This window comes from Daphnia pulicaria, chromosome 7 (genome assembly GCF_021234035.1).
Source record: "Daphnia pulicaria isolate SC F1-1A chromosome 7, SC_F0-13Bv2, whole genome shotgun sequence".
NCBI classification, from domain to species: domain Eukaryota; kingdom Metazoa; phylum Arthropoda; class Branchiopoda; order Diplostraca; family Daphniidae; genus Daphnia; species Daphnia pulicaria.
Window position 1 is genome coordinate 5,842,010 of NC_060919.1, and position 17,685 is coordinate 5,859,694.

The 17,685-nt window shown below is 44.7% G+C and overlaps 1 protein-coding gene across 16 annotated transcripts in view; it reads right to left on the reverse strand.

Moving 5' to 3' along the window:
* Window positions 1-17,685, reverse strand: part of LOC124349814 (mechanosensory protein 2-like) — a 40,981-nt gene that overhangs the window by 7,184 nt on the left and 16,112 nt on the right. For 8 of the 16 annotated variants that reach the window (XM_046800687.1, XM_046800688.1, XM_046800678.1 and 5 more), the window contains one exon: window positions 17,163-17,372. The exons of 3 other annotated variants lie outside the window; for them this stretch is intronic. In XM_046800687.1, the coding sequence (XP_046656643.1) occupies window positions 17,163-17,355 (193 nt within the window). In that variant the 5' untranslated portion in view covers window positions 17,356-17,372. Of the gene's footprint in view, window positions 1-301; window positions 623-10,180; window positions 10,659-14,419; window positions 15,198-17,162; window positions 17,373-17,685 lie in introns of those variants that run through there. 5 more of the 16 variants (XM_046800684.1, XM_046800683.1, XM_046800681.1 and 2 more) reach the window with 4 other exon arrangements.

Below are 17,685 nucleotides of genomic sequence, written 5' to 3' on the forward strand. Positions count from 1 at the left end.
CTGTTAAATAGAGGATAATGGGTGAAATAAGATTACGAATGACTCGGCAATAACATGTTTTTTTAATTAAATGACACCCAAAAATATGTTTTGTCAATCAAATTCGATTGATGCATTGGAAAGCGGATGGGACCGAAAGAATTAAATCAACCGAGTTGAAATTGAAATTCGCACGGCGAATTTGAAGTTGAAGACCAGACACGGGAAAAGAAAAACAAAAAGCACACATTTTCGCAGTTGCACACCACCTGCTTTTGATTGCCATTAGCGACTCACTAAACCCTGAGAGAAAGACTCTTGCCTGCTGATCCGCGAACGACAGGCGGCCCCCAAATTCTGGTCCTGACTGGGTCAGACAGCGGCTGTGGGTAATCGGCAAAGGAGGTGCTGTACTTGCTCCTGAATTCGGGTGGGATGGATGAGCCCGCCTCATCTCCGTTAGCTGCGCTTCCACCGCCAAAACGATCCGAAAAGGACGAAGTGACGGGGGCCGATGCCAACTCTAAGGCGAACATGTCCCGACTGAGCGCCGCCGACCATCGACACGCCCGACACCCTCTCCCTAGCGCTAAGCTCTATTCCTTGCCCGGCTCCCGACGCCGCTCTTACTGCAGCTCAGCACGAGCTGCGTCCATGTCCGATTTGTGACACCTCGCGGTGTCTTTTGTCAGTGCTCGCGTCTTTTCTGGCCGCCGACGCACTCTCCGTCTTTCTCCTCTTTTCTTCTCTTGGCTAGCTCCTTCCTTTCTTCACTCCCCTCTCCTTCCGCCTACTATTGCTCGCCGAACCTTCGCATACCAAGCGATAGACAGGACCAAGGACCTCCTACTCACATGTTATGCGCCGTGAAAAGAAGCTCCCAAGACTGGAGAAAAGAAAGTGCATCTGAAACAGATTCCAGATAACAGAATGCAGATTCCAAGGAGTCGATCAAATATTTGATTGCCTAGTTGTCGACCAAATTCTTCTTTCCGTCTTTCTCTAACCATTGATTGATTCTGTTTCATGCGCCATCCCTATTCAATTCGATTATCAAAGCGACTCAAAGCTCCATAAAAAAATTTAGCCACTTCTTTCCGATTCTTTAGATAGAAAAAACCATAGCCAGAAAAGCGGATTCTGTTTCACCTTCGTCCTCTTGGCTAGGACGAATTATTATAATTTACAAAGAAAGAGGCAGCAGTAGCAACCACTTGCCGTGGCTCTGCATCCATAATTCATGAAGGCAACGACAGATTCACGGTGACTGTAATAAACCCCAACGACCAGGATGAAGGAGGACTAGAGTCGCCAGAGAAAAGGAATAAAAACATTGAAGCCACTCGGCCCCCAAAAAACACAAAATAAAAGAAAGATGGAAGAAATCGCCATCTGCTGGCCAGAGCCAATCAAGGCGGGACAAGACGCTGATGTTGCGGGTTCCTCCCCGGAGAAAACCAGCCCACTCTTCTCTGTTTTTCTCCTATAATCATATACAGGAATATACTCTATATTCTCTTTCTTATACTCTATCCTTTTGATTCCCTGTTCTTTCCTCTCTATACATATTCACATCAAACCGAATCCCCCAGGCGGCTGCATACATCTATACTGCAGATATAATGCTAACAGTATAAATGTATAGATGTATACACACACAAAGGGGAGAGAGAGAATATGGAAAAAAAGAAAATCCCGGCCACTCTGCGCTGGGCCTCCTTTTGTGTAATGCACGCACGCGCGCTGTTCGGCTGATTGCATTATTTCAGCGCCGGCGGAACGAGCTCAGCTCTGAATGTCTAGTTCATCATCATGGCGGCTAAAAGAACGAGCACACAGCCAACAAAAAAAAAAGAAAAAAGAAAAGAAAAGAATATAAATAAATTGTATATGTATAAAGGAATAGGCAGGGCGAAGAATTGTTGGGGCACGCGAGACAAATCAAAAAAGAAAAGACGCAGCGAAAAGTGTGCGAGTGGGAAAAAGGGAGAAAAAGACGATAAAACGGCGACTCAATTGTTCCCGTGTTATACCCTAATCAAGTCGCTTTTGTACCCCATCATTGTGTTCGGCACTTTTATACAGAGTCGCTAGAATTTCTTATTTATGAATTGCCAACTTTAAATTGACTTTGCGAAAGGTAAAATCACCCCCAAAACTGAGAGATAAGTGGAGGAAAGAAAAGACATTTACGAAAATGGGCGGACGTGAAATGAATGGTGGGGGCCAATCTTCGACCATCATCATCTGTCCCTTCTAGCCACGTCTATAATGATTACCACCATCATCACGACACACGTTTTAGGGGGATAAAAGAAGTTCAGGCGTCAGCATCATCACCAGCAGCCCCTGCCTCTCCAGCTCACAATGCGTGGGCAAATTGACACGGGCCAGTTCTTTTTTGTTTCCAACCAACCAGAAGCCCATACAGCCCTCTTTTCTCTATGCTATATGGCACTGATTGCCAACGGAATCGTTTCTATCGCAAAGTCAGTGGGTGTGAAGCGGATTGTGTCTCCCTGTAATGATCAACTTGGGAAAGAGACTAAACGAATCGGCGTAGTGACCAGCGACGATCGTGACTTTAGGCGAAAACCCATCGAACGGTTTCGTATTACGTCAGCCAGTGGGTCGATCGGGTCCCTTTTCATGGGGCCGAGATTCTTTTTCTTGATTTGACGTATCTTATTTCCCTCCTTTTTTTAGGTTTCGTTTTCCTATAACTTCTAATCCTATAAATCGTCTTCTATTCCTGGGGAGCTATCACCAAGAAAAAGAGGCCAGCCAATGAAATGCAGATGAGTTTTTGGCTCTGTCGACCGGAAGATGTTGAGCGAGAGTCAGGCGAATAGATCTCGTTATTAAATACCATCACGTCTTCTTCCGGTTTTGCCTCTTTTCTTGATCTTCCATCCCCCTCATCCAACTCTTTCTCGTCTTCCGACTGATGATGTCAAAAAACACATCAAAAGTATTCAGTAGAATACACTATACATATACATCTAAAAGACTTTTCCGTCTGGCAACGTTTCATCAGGTCGGACGGTAGTCGAACGCGAAATAAAAGAACAAGCGACGGAAGCAAAAAATTCTTCTTTGATGGATGTGGTGCGGATGCGCATCGAACAGACGGGAAAGGAACAGAAAATAAGAAGGGGGGAATCAATTCCGGGTCGCAGCCGTTTGCGATATCCGTAGGAGATGATCTGTTCCATTCCATTATATGTATAGGGAAAAAAAAGAGGGAAATACTTTTTATCTGATGGGGATTTGGAGAAAGTGAGCCTGGCCGTTTACGTTGATTGAAATCACATCAACGCCGGGCGCTTTATCGTCGCCTGTTCCCACATCAAGTGCCTCTGTTGGATGGGCTTTGTTTAGCTTTGTTTTGTTTTTGTCAGAAGAAACGAGTCAATAACAAAACAGAGGGCGACGACGTTGTTTGATTGCCAATGGACGAGGACAGACTGTAAGCGCGCGGATGGCACGATGATTGAAGCGATGATGAACAGCAGAGCAGAAAGAGAATGGAGCGTACAAATACGGCGATACGCTTCTGTTTGTGTGCCCAGACTATAAACGGTTGTGTCAGCTTCTAGTTGGTTGCGGACGACCATCCGGTCCGAGGATTCCGAATGGTTATCCCGGATGGCCATCGGAATGGCCGTTTCCTGGGACAATCCTACACAGTCGCAATACTCGGAAAAAGACAGATGATGGAAAGCGAAAACGTCAAAACAGAACCGAATATCCACTTAAGTAAAGAATAGACTGGACTCTATTCGCTACTGGAGCGGCGCAAAACAAACCGTAAAATGTCCCGTGAAACATCAGCAAAGGAAAGTATTAAAAGGAAGAGATACCAACAACGAGATACTGCGCCAATTCTCGTGATGCATGGCATAGGGGATTTCTGAACTGCGATGCATCCGCGTGCGGATGACGGATGACAGTTGGGGCCTTTGTTGTACCAAGAACCCTTAGCGTGTAAACAACAAGACAAACTATGTCGAGTGCAGGCAAAGTTCACATCAGCTGGCGGCACTAGCAAACGAATGACATTTTCTTTTGTCCTGTCGGATCTTTTTTGTACAAAAATACATTGAGCAATCAAAAAGGAAAACCCCAAACGCAAACAGAGACGGAAGGAAAGATGCACGACAATAATAAAAGAAAAAGACAAAGAAAAAAAAAAACTGACATCTGATCTATGTACGTCTAACATAAGACCATCATCAATAACATTCACCTTCTCGCCCTCGAATAGGCTTTTTCAACGCACATGTCGTGTCGTCAACAACTTAGTTGTCGTCATGCAGAAACTTCGGTCCGCATATATGAGACAACCGTAGTTCAAACTACCCAACAGAAATTTGAGAAGTTTAGATCCCATTTACATTCAATCTGCCCCTTATTCAACTCCCTTCTTTTTTTTTTTCTAAAATAATAAGTTCGGAAAAAGTAAAATCGCCTTCAAATGGAAGTAAAAAAAGAAACAAGTTTTACTGGTTTCTCTGTAAAACTCAGATTTTGTGTCATTTCCATATGAAACATTCGGCAGCTATATTTGAATAATATCTGCCTAAAATTTTTTCCAGACTACACGCATCTATTCAATGGATCTGTCTTAATGTACGCCCAATGCGTACATAATCTGAACGGCACAAAAAACCGCAAAAAACGTACGTGCCGTAAATTCACTCCACATTTAAGCTTTCAAAACACTTAGGATACAACTTTTACACAATTTTCGATGTCAAATTAAGAAGTAAAACATTTTTCGGAGTAGGAAACAGTTACTCCTCAAGGAATGGAATCGATTGAAACAGGCTCAAAACGACTATATCGCCTATCGGTCTACAGAAAAATCAATCCTTCCACATTTAAGTAGTTCAAACCAAAGTTAACTTGAGATTCACGGAACAATTTTCTCTCGATAATTAAATAACTAATGTACAATAATGATGGGTTAAAATGAGGTCTTTTTAAAACACTATTCGTTTTAACTCGCGAGAGAATGTAAAAGTTGGCCAAGAACTTTTTATTTCTCATTCAAGTGATCAACAAAGGCTTTTGAGAATGTGAACTTAATTGGTGTCGAATTCTCCCAAAATGTGGGAAATACAAAGGAGTCCGGCCAAATGATGGATGATGAGGCAACTGAAAGAGACAACTGAAAGACCGAGGAATAGCGCCGAACCTTTGTGAGAGGCTGCCAGCTCAAACTCTTGTTGGCTTTTCGAAAGTTTTGCATGGAATCCATTCCTGAGTGAAATCTAATTAAGGTCTTTACTTAAGAGGGATAGGAGCACAGAACATCCCCTTCCTCTAAAGTCAAAGGCAAGATAAGCAGCGGCACGCGTCAATCACTCCAGGGACGTGACACGGGAACTTAAACATTTCAGGAGACAAAAGTGGCCACCGGATTCTGGCAGCAAAGGAGAGAGCCATTTCGGTCCAACGCTTCCAATTAGAGATCTATTCTTCTTTTTAGTTTTTACCCCGGTTGCCATCACATTTTTTTTTGTCGTGTTACACATTCAGCTCATCCATTGATGTAAAAATCTCTTTTCTTCCTTTTGTTTGAAAGAGTTGGAAAAATTCAAAGTAGCGATAAAACTATTAGAGCCTTTGAATTTCAGCATTCGATTTGGCGGTTAAAAAGAATTGCACTCGTGTTGCTGCTAATCCCGTCTTTCCTTCTTTCTGAATGGTTGCTGTTGTTAAAGTTAACGTCTGTTGTCTCGTCAATTCTGGTCGTAGTCATCTAAATGATTCAATACTGAGGAATAAAGTTTCAGACTCGGAAATGGAAGGAGGAACTCCGAGATGACGAGTTTGCTGAAGTGCGCGGGGTACGTTGACGAAGACGAAGAGGCGGAGTTGATGGAATCGACCATTGAAACACTTTCAAGCGGGCGCGCCGTGTCACACTCTATTTTGGCTAAATAAGCCCCAAACGTAATAGCCTTGACGGATTTCCATTTCCCAAAATGTAACCGTCTCTTTTCGAGTGCCGCAGTTGGGCGATGGAAAACGATGAAGATGGGAGAGATGGGGCGAGTCAGAATATCAAAGGGCGCTGGGAGACGATTCACAGGCACCGTCCAATGGACTGTGTGTACTTTTTTTGGCCTTTTTTTTCTTTTCTTTCTCCCTTTTTTTGAAGAGGCAAGTGACAGAGAAAGATAGGAGATGAAGATCTGAAGACATCGCTGCTGTCGCTAAAATAAAAAAAAAAAAATAAGGATTCGACGACGTCGACGACATCGTCGGTTGAGGACAAATGCCAACTCGCTTTTCCATCTTCTTCTCCTATTTCCTCTTTTCCAGATTCTTATAGGGGTTTTTCTTTTATGGTCGCGGCGAAGCAGTTGGAGTTCGAGACTTTGAGCCCTACACGGCTCAAAGGACTTTTATGTTGTCCAGGTTCCACATCTGATCGCCAGGCGTCGTGGCAATCTCTTTATCCACCTCCGCGCGGCGCGGCGCTGGATCGGTAATTCCCTAGCGATTCTCTTATGTAAATAGCTTTTTGAACGCATCATATACATCCCGTAATGCAATTCTGCTCGATGTTTATGTATAGCTACGTTACTGTGGAGAGACAAGACAAATGTGAAGACTTGGGAGAAGACAAAGAGACGGCAGGCGACTGCGCAAGGGCGGATGGAGGAGCTCTTCCAATTGCGCTCCGTTGAATAGAGTTGCAATTAGCTATCCATTCTAGCTATCCATCAACTGAGCTATATTGATACTCTTACACGATACTGGTACCGTGGTACGCACATGTGTCCGCATTCGACGACAGAATCCATCGACCCAACTCGCAGAGTCGAGTCAACTTGTTTTAGAACTAACGAGAAGCCAGAAATCCTTGATGAATCGCCCAGAACTCCCAGCGTGGACCCTCCTACACTAACGAACCGATAAGTCATCATGTCATTGTCAATCAGAACGCCGGTTGATTTCGCCATTTGGATTCCATTCAAAGGATAAACAAGCGACGTCATCAGGCCACGACAAGGTTAAGCAACGCTTTCCTTCCAGGTTGCCGTACCCGTACCGGCATTGCGTTCCCATTGGAAAACGATGAAAAGGAAGACGAATGAAGCAGGTCGGTATGTATTGATGATGACCCACCCGGCATTGGGCAGCAGCTGTACTGGACAAGATTTCAGTAGCATGCACGACTAGGATCTCTAAGGAGCGTAAGGAGCCCAAACACGAGCGATGAGCGTGAAACTAACCGAGAAAGTAACGACCGTGTTTTTCGTCCTTTTTTTTCCGTTCGACGCAAGAGAAAAGAGAAAATAACAAGAAAAAACTTTGTCCTCTCCAAAAAAGAAAAAGAAAGGGACAATATCTTTGATGGTCTCGCTGTCTTTCATGTCAGACCACTGAGCGGCCAACACACGTCCTTCGTTTGTTTGCGGTCGGGATGAGACCGGGGCATTCGGCGGAGTGAAAAGAGACAGCCAAAATGTTCTGGGGTCTATCCACTTCCACACCGGGGGGAATTGGTCTGTTTTATAAATACACTCAGAGAGATACACACACACGTATGGTCCCATCCAAGACGAGCGAAGAACAAAGGAGAGGCTGATCTCTTTATTAGTTTACGCTCGTCCCTTCTGTTCCTTTCCTCGACACCTTTAGACCGTACTAGAAGAACAGAGACATGTGCACATGATTGTTTCACGCTTTCTTAATGAAAACGAAGTTTCGGCCGGAGCCCTTCTTCTTTCTGGTCTAGTAGACATAAGGAAAGAAAAACTAGTTTAGAAAAAAACAGGAGGTTCGAAAAATAAGAGATGGGAGAGCTGAGAGAGAGGAGAGGCGAATGAGGAGGATGTTCACGTTTGGCTGAGCATTTCAGCGGGCCTGGAGACGGACCAAAGGCGTCGGATGATGATGATGCTGGAGGAGGAGACTAAAGTTGTTGCGTAGACCGTGAGTTCACTGCCAAATGACGTTCTTATAGTCTGCGTGAATATAGCCACGGTAAATGGAGGGCTAACGACGTGATAACTTTGACGAGAGGTGCCGAACGAATCCCCAGACGACCGAGAGGAACAACTAAGCTGATAGGCTCAATTGAACGCCAACAGCGTTGCAAGAAAATGGAGGGAAACGAACTTTGTAGTATTATTCTCTGTTGGAGAATAATAAGACGTGGATGACGTTTTTGACAAGGATATGGCTCACATGAGCTTATTTTCCGACAAGAGACGAAAAGCAAATAAAAACACACAAAGAGAAGATCTTTTTCGTGTTGTGACGTTGAGTTCCCATTGATTCAAGTCCCTTTCCCGGCTCCCCTTTTTCCCTCCTGTGTAGTGTGTAACAGCATCGATCCAGTCACAATAAGTGCTGCGTCTCTCAGATGTCCTGTCCATCGACAAATTTTCCACGTTCTCTCTCTTTCCTTTTCGCCTGTCTGTCGCTCCTTTTCTGCTTGAATTTTTCATATTAAAAGATTTCACAAAGGACATTTTATGCTGCGCGCAAACACATTCCTGCTTTTCCCTCTTGCCGGCAGTTTGGGCAAATAGGCCAGTGGGCGGCATATAAAGACACTCTGGGGCTCAGTTTCAGACGCGGGTCATATAAATACATTGACAATGTCATGTGGGATAACATGCAATTATTTCCCCCGTTATATACGTGGAGAGGACTGGCCGACCGGTGAGTCCTTTCGCTCTCGCATTTCAATTTGATTTGATTTCATGTCGTAAAGGAAAGCAGAGAGAGAGAGACCCTCGTCGAATTGATTTTTGCTCCCCAGCGTCGACGAGACGGACAACTCGAGCATGTGCGTCAATGGACGTTGTGCGTGACTTCAAACTGACAATTGCGGATGCACAGAAAACCTTTTCCGCTTTTACTCCTATTTTTACTTGGAAACGCAAATGTTAGTCACGCCGTGACATTTTTCACCGACAATTGCAAATGCAACAAGACGCAAACAAAGTTTCCATCACTTCACCTACCCCGCCCAACGTCGACGGTAAACACGGCAGACAACCGACACGCAACACGACGAAGGCCCATGAAAAATTGGTTAAGATTTTTTTTGTTCCCTTTCAAATGAAATGCTCGAAAGATGGAAGAGAGCCGTGAAAAAATGGTTGTTCGGTACGGAACGATTTGTTTTATTTTTAAAAATTTTGGACTGAGAAAAAGTGTCTATGACGTCTTTTCGAATTGCCCCCGCACGCACGAAGAGTTAATCCTTTTGATGGAAACCTTAATCCAGCAAATATGGCGTACACGCAAAATTCAATCTTGTCGTGTTAGTCAAACAAGTTCTACCATCCACAGCAACGAGATCAACACCAGCACAACTGGTCAAATGGATTTGGCTCGATATGACGAATAACTCAGTCACGTCTCTAAAAGAAAACCCAATGGGAAATGCCGTCGGCTGATAATGATCAAAAGAATCGAAAGACCCAAAAGACACCCAAGTCGACGTGAATCGAAACGTCCAAGAATAAAGGAGGAATGAGGAAAAAAGGGAAAAGTCAACAAGAGTTTCATTAGGAGGACCAGGGACCGGTCGTAGATCATCTTTTTGGAAGAGCAAGAAAGATATTTCGAAGCGAACGGGAGAAGGTGATGACAGCCGGCCTTCCGCTTCTGCTGAATAGTTTTCTCTTCTCCAATTAGAAGCGCCGTTATAAAACGATCGATCACGCTCTCCCGCGATCATTTTCGTCATCATCCTCTTTCTCTTTCTTTCCCTTTTCTATTTTCTTTTAACATTTTTCTTCCTAATTCGCTTCCAAAATATACGAAACCGTCTCTCTCATATACGAAAACCGTCGCTATTTGTTGTGAAAAGAAATCAGGAAAAAAAAAACAAGATTGAAAATCAAATACCCACACAAATCAGTCAACATATTTTTCTTCCTGATTCTCAGGGCTCATGACAGAGGCAAGTCTGAAAGAGCGTTGGGATGTAAGCCATCTGAAGGGCTTCTTCCTCCAACTTAATCGTATCGATAACGATCATTAGCACCACGCTTGTTTGGTAATCCGACACTTTCGCAGGGATTTCAGGGAGCTTTAACTTTGAGTCTTCATGTAATTGCTCGCCGACAACTTCAAGCGCCAAATTCAAATGATTCGGTTGGGAAATCAAAACCAACCAAAGCAAAACGAAAAAAAATAAAAATGAAATAGATTAAATACTTACAAGCCAGTCCGTTTTCACGGCAAGTTTCTTTGACGCTTTTCCACATGGCTCGGTGAAACGATTAAGTCTACGTTACAAAACGTCAACGAGTACAGCGCAAAACTTTTGGTCCGTCAGCTGCACGTTTTCTTCTTTTTAGGTGAACAGATGGTGGCCAATGGAGCGAATGCCGATTTCGGCCATCAACAGACACACTATAGGTTCACAATCTCATACGGACGGACGGACGGACGAACGAACGAATCACAGCGATATCGTCTGCCACACCGTTCACTGATGGTCTGTCCCCTGTCCTCCCGAATGAGACAATGAAAAAAGAAGGGGGCGGCAGGGCCGTGAGACACGGAGCGCGCCAAACGGGAAAAATAAACAAGTTAAGGAAAGAAAGAAAGAATAAAAAAAGAGAACACGCGGCTGAGAGCGGGACGGGTGTCGAACTGAAGAAATTTCCTGGGAACTTGTTCGGGAGTCGAAGCCAAGAAGGCGAGTGTGACGGTTTAGATGGTGAATCGGGTGGTGGTAGAGGGTGGAGGGGGGGGGAGAGGTCCAAGACTTTTGCCCGCAGTGCAGTTTCGAATGGGGGACGTCGACGTCGTCGTCGTCGTCGTCGTCGTCGAGGAGTAAAGAAACGAGGCAAAAAAGAACAAAATAGATCAAGCCGAACCAAAAGCTCGTGGAACAATGAGGACGCATGCGCTGCCACCATAAGCTGGGTAACTCCGCCTCCACGGCCAAACTAGCTACACAGCACGCACGTTCTCACGATCACACACGTCCGCAATGCAACGAATTTCATACGGTTCAAACCGTACAGTGGAGACCAGAGAATTTCACTTTGCAAAAAGCAATTTCACCTGGGGGATTTTCCCCGTCACAATATCCATTGAATAAAGCGTCTAGAAGAGAATCAAAATGATAGTTCTGAACTATTCAATCGATCCAAAGTGCGCCGTCATCCTGGCAACAACTTCACTATAAGTCCCGCGGACACTGGCTAGTCTAATGGTCTGATTTCATTCGCGTTCGCTTTGAAACCTTGTCAGGGGCTACGGCTACGCAGAGCGAGATGGAGAGATTGCCCTTGGTTAAACAAAAACTGTCGGCTTTCAACTCTACTCCAGTCCGTGCCGAGTTTATGCCCCAGAGTTTGGATTGGGTTGAGTGAGCTGACAAGGGTAATTCAATATTATCCGCCAGCAGCACTGAGACGGCCCCCAGAACTTGAACCCCGAACAAACGCGCCGAGTCGGCCGGCAAAATGGCAACGCACGCAATAATCCCCTCCATTATTCACTTTTTTTTGGCGATGACGATGACGTTGGCAGCGGTGAAAAGCGTGCTCTTTCTTAAACCATTTTTTTCACTTACATCCATTAAAATCCGAGAAATTGTTTGATGGGGCAAATTCTTTTTTGTGTTTAAAAATCTTTCGAGTTAATACATGAATTAAAGAAAAAGGTTTTAATTTTAATTTCATCCACAACACGTCAGTTTCTTTTTTGCTGAAACTATATGAGGGGAGTCGTAAAGAAATGATAATAAAATAAACCCAAATGAAGCGCCAGCTATACAGGAGGAGCCACCAAGTTTGCAGTGTGCGAGTGTTGGATCAATCAGCTGTAGCAACACGAAATGGAAAAATATGCGTTCCGCTTCTGACATACAAGTCACCGTTTTTTCCTTTGATATAATGAAATCAATTTCCAAGACAAACAGGACCCAGAGGAAAAGAGAGAGATGAACCGCTGGATGAAGCTTCTAGAATGCGGGAGCGCGTGCTCGATAGATTTGCTTTTCCCACGACGACGTGGAATACTTTACATATTTCAAGAAACACGGTCGGGTGGTTGGGAGCCCTACGAGTCTTAGATAGATTGAACCTGCCATCCCACATCGTTCAATATGCAAGGAAAAATAGGAACAAAGAGGACGGTCAAGTGATTGAGAGATGAGACAGCAGTAGATGCAAGGGCCTCAGAAAGACGGGAAAAGACTAGCGGAATACTTCAAACACGAGCGTCATTACGAATCCCCTAGACTACTTGTTTGTCCTAGCAGTCTCTGAAAACTCACAAGTCGGCACAAGTCGAGATCGATCTTCTTCGTACGTCATCCATTCTTTTCTCTCCTCCAACTGCTGTCCCGACTTGGCCACTCGAAATTCTTGTTGTCCCCCCGACAACGTTTGCCCCTTTCGCTTCCGAATAAACTCATTCCAAAAGATTGAGGTTTTGTTCAAGAGGATGAAGAATCTCCCATCATCATCAACTCGTCAAAGACACTACTATCGCCGTTGTTTTTGGCTCGGAACAATAAGAACTTGGGGGGGGGGGGCATCTTGTGCGTTTGGCATCCGACACTGCACGCCTCCTCCACCCGCCAACGTTCATCGCTTCCCATTTTCTTTATTGATTGACTTCTTCCCTAGTCTTGATTCCAATGTCCACAAAATGGTGACCGCATGGCTTTTATCGGCGTCGAGAGTTAGTTGGAGTTAGCGAGCACATCAACGAACGGAAGCCGAAAAAGAAATATAAAATAAGAATAAAACAATTTTCGTCTTTTCTTCCGCGTTGAGTTGCACTCTGCAGTTACCAGTGAAAACAGCAGCCCAGAAAATCGAATAAAGAGTTAAGGCATTGAAAAACAAAAACGCAAAATGGCAAAGGGGTTATATGGGATTTCCTTCCGGGCGGATCCGCACCGCACCCCCCCACCAAAGAGTATCACAACGTCGGAGAACAGAAAACATACGACCCAAATATCTACAGTATATAAACAGTGTGTGCACTGCAGGTCCTATTTTCCATCCTTGTATTTTCTTTTTTGTAGAAAAGAAAAGGAAGAAAGAAAAATAACCATCGACCCTCGCGTAGTAGACGGCCGGACGGGCAAATTGCTCTAGAGTCCCGCGTGAGCGCCAACACAAAGAAAGGAGAAAAAATAAAAAAAAGAACACAGCGATATCTGAGCAGCACAAAATTCCACCGTTTCCCTCTTCTTTTTCTGTTTGACGCGATTTATCGGTCCAACTCGATGATTGGTTTGACGATGTCGAAAAAGATAGATGAAAGCGGATGCGACGACAAACAGGAGAAAAAACATGGGAGTCATCTCCTCCCGTTGGAAACGGCACAATTCAAACGTGGCGCGAGCGTCCCCCCATCTCTTCGATCTCAATTGTTGTCGTCCGCGTCTTCGTCGTTATCGTCATTTCCTCAGCGCTCTCCATCGGATCGCTGCTGCCTCGATTGGCTCCCAACATCAACAAAACAAACCAATTGATGAAATCTGTTGTATGTGCCTTTCCCCTTTCTCGCCATCCTCTCCCTCTCCCGAGTCTTCAGACTCTTCCGCTACTTGAAGTAAACCCAATTCCAAAGGGCAAGAAAAAGAACAAACAAACAAACAGACAAAATGACAACAAACATAAGGTGAACCCCATTCCAACCCCTTTTATAACGAAGGCTATCTATCAAACTGACACGCAGCAGTTCTATACCAAGAAAAGGAAACAAAAAATCAGCGTCTTCAATGAAAATGTTGAAGAGGATCTCCTCCTTGGGCGGTCTTTATGGTGACAGATGAGACGGAGATCAGCCATCTAGTAGTTCTAATATTAGGCCAAAGTAAAACAAACATCTACGGTTCTACCAGTCGATTCCTCAGAGAGATAAGGAATCGCACAGTAGATTTATGTGCAGATTTCGCATTCAGATTTGCCTTCGAGGAAAGCGATGGTCCGGCGCTCATAACTTAACCAATTCCCGTTCACTCTAAACAACAAGCAAAACAAAAATAAAAAGATATACAAGAAGCGAAATAAAGGCAAAATACTGCGGCGTATGATTCGAGACTTGGCAACCATAGGCGGAATGGTGCAGAAGAAAAAAAAATGGAAGAAAGAGATGCAACTGTCCAATAACTCGAATATTTGACTTTTTCTTTCCATTCCATACAGAATCTTTTTGAGGTTGCGATCAATTCTCTAATTTAATCTTGGTACCACCGCTGCAGCGTCGTTGACGTCAAAGATGCAACAACATTTCCCTCTCACTCCTAGCTCCTACTACATCTCGATTCAGGAGACGAGATTATTCGGCGTCACTTCTCTAATCTGATCTTATTTTCCATCCTGGAGACGAAAGTTGTCGCTGCATCAACCAAACTTCTAGGTGCTTCACTGCTTCTAGGCTTGAACGATAAATCGGAAGATTTGGCCTCATCTTGATGTCTTACCTCCTAATTGAATGTTGTGCATTCTATTATTGACGTAGACGGAAGAGTAGCCGCTTGGTGGAGGGTGAGTGACAACGGGCGTCTGGACCGGACCAGGCGATGCGGCCGCCTCTCCGTTGGTCTGGTGAGTTCCATCCACGTCCGTGATGGTAATCGTCGTCACCGCAGGTCTTTCATCGGTCTTCGACATCACCGGAGCCGAAGCCGCCATGTTTGGAGATGAAGAACCCGATGAGGGTGAGCCAGTTACAATGGCCTTTGTATCGCTTCCTTCCGGATCAATCGGACCCATGTTCTTTTTCGGATTCAACCGCCCACTCCACAAATTCGCAAGTAATGAACCAACTGATTAAAGACTCGGCTGTCAAAAAAATGCTAGGCAAACAAGTCAGCGTCTAGGTATCAACAATCACGCTACCCTTTCGTGAAGTAAACAATCACGAATGCGCACAACACCACCCTGTCATTTTCTGTCAATTTGCTGATACCGATGATGTGAAAAAAAATTCAGTCAAAAGAGTTTCGGATAAATTAACTTGCGCGCCGTTTAAATGAGAGAAAACAATTGAAGAACGTGAACCGAGAAGCGTCGGGAGCGAAGGAGAGATGCACGTTATTCGTCTAATATCAACGACGACCGAGTTGTGACTGCGAATCACCAGCGCCTGTGCGCGACTCTTGGCTCTGGCTGACGATATCGAGCACAACCCAACGAGCACAAGGCAAAAGAGAACTGAGAGACTCTCTCTCTCAGAGAGAACGAAGAAGCAGCATGAAAACGAAGACGAAGCCCTTGCACACCCCGAAAGGCCCAAATAAGGAAAAGGAAAAGAAGAAAAAAAAAAAGGCAGGCTCGTGGCCTCCCGGCCATTGCGTGACCAAGTCGACCTGGTAATGACACACATCACCGACGGAACCAAACGACCGATGAATTTCTGTCTCTGCGACTCGTTTTGAGAAAAAAATAGAAAAAGAAAAAACCGGTCGTGCTAGAGATTGGATGAAGGACACGTCCCACAAAAGAGGGATATTTGCTCGCGCTTCAGTGCATCTCTATGGAAAATGAGGAGATTGCTCCTGTCGCTCTATTCCCATTTGAAAGGACAGGGAATGATGGAATTAGATTGATTTGATATAGACGGACATTTCGCCAGTCAGTCACATAAATACACCCGCGGACGGACATCTTTGCTTCGCCCCATTCTGTGCGACGGACCCAAGACGCTCGTAGAAAAGTGGATGGTCAGAAAATAAAGACGTTTTAGGCCGAAAACTCGTCCACAACGTACGGTTGTGTCTTTGACACAACAACAAAGCTGCCTTCTTCGTCTTCGACAACAACAGCCATCCCGAGAGGGGGGGAACAAAAAAGAGAGAGTGAGTGAACGAGAGTTTGGGTCGTTTTTCTTTCTCGAGTGGAGTGTAAACTTTTGGCGGATGTCAACGGGCACCATACCTCGTTCAAAGTGCATCCAGACGGTTCTCGAAACCTTCCTGATGTTCTTGACACACGCATATACACAGAGCATCTTTGTTGGGCTACTCTCTATTCTACACAATCACGGCTTGGCTCCCCGAGGAGTCCCATACAAACGGACCTGTCATGTTGGTATCCGAGTCATCACTTAAACAACAACAAGAGGAGAGCAACAAACCAACCAAGACAAAACCAACAAAAAATAAAGTAGACGCGCGCGCTATAGAAGATGAACTCTGAGCTCCAACTGAAAAGATATCAATCATGAAACCTTTTTGGCCTCTGGCAGCAGCACAGACGCCGACACTAATATAAAGAAAGACGCAGCAGACAGTTAACAGTATGTTAGGCGCGGATGAAGATAAAGAGCTAGCATTTCCGTTTTTCATCAACTTTCAATTTTGTGAGAATTCGCAATCAACCGTTCATCCATCCCCAGAGGAGCTACATGGCCGGATAGATATGGGAAAGCCAAACAAATGAAAGACGTCAACCGAGAAGATAGAGGACTTAAATTTCGTTTTTTATTGTTGACTTTGTTGTCTTCCCCGTCCTCTTCCAGGCATCTGGCGGATATTTTTATATTAAAAAAGGTGCTTGCGTTAGTAGTAGTCAAACTGCCATCGCTGGATCGATTTCAGCTTGTCAATGACGGTAGCGATCCTTTTCTGTGAAATATCAAAGACAAGAAAAGACGGAAAAGACGAACGGGGGGAAGCATCTGAAGAAGAAGAAGAAAAAAATAAGAAGTCTGAAAGAAGATGATGCACCATATTATATATTGGAGTTGATCCATAGTTCACTGGATTTGAAGCGGGCTCGATCCTTAGACAAAGAGACAAAGAGGTTCATTGCCTAGCTAGCTACTTTGGAGATACACCGAAAGCGAAAGTTGCAAAAGTGGCAGAGTATTCGGGGTTTATACCAATTCCGGAAGGAAAAAAAAAATCCGAATGGCGAACAAAGTGTAAGAAATTGGATCGATGACGTTGTCCAACGGTGTGCGCCGTTGTTAGTTATTCGCTCTCAGCATCCACACATCCACACTTATCCCTTCTCGAATAATCAAAGCTGCAGCATAATACTTTCGGGCTACTTCTTCCGTTACAATACCGTAGTTTGAACAAACACACAAGCAGCTTACGTGTCGAATATTCAACGTGAAAGAAAGGGGCGCTGTCAGCGAAAGCGGGAGACGCTCTTGTCCGCCCCTTCGATTGTCTTCCACGATGATATTGTATTATATAAACTGTAGAACTTACGAACCTTTGCCAATGTCAATGTTATCGTTGCGCCATCTCTGCATGTTTTTGCCCCACTGATCGCCGCTCTTCTGTACAGTGGCGCCCTTTTCCACGTCATTGGTCCCGGTGGCGACGCTCAATGCTGGCGCTGGTGACATCAAACTGCCCGCGCCTGGACGACTGGCCGACGACACCTCCACGGTTTGAACTCCCATTGTAGACGCTCCTTTGGCTATAAAAAGGTCACCGCGAGGTTTTCAAAGGCACGAATAGTTGATATATTGCTTCATATCTTTCACAGCCGAATCGATTGTGTGTTAGGGGGGGATCAATAGGGGGCAAATTGAACTCGAGTCGAAACAGGACAACACAAACAAATCAAGAGATCAAACAACCGACATCCAATAACGAAAATCACATTGAAAAGGAAAGAAAGAAAGAAAAAAAAGGTCGCATGCGTCGCTGACGGCACGTAACGGCGCTTTCATCGGAGTTACATTCAACCGAATATAGGCATTTGTGGAATAACTTTAAATCCACACAGA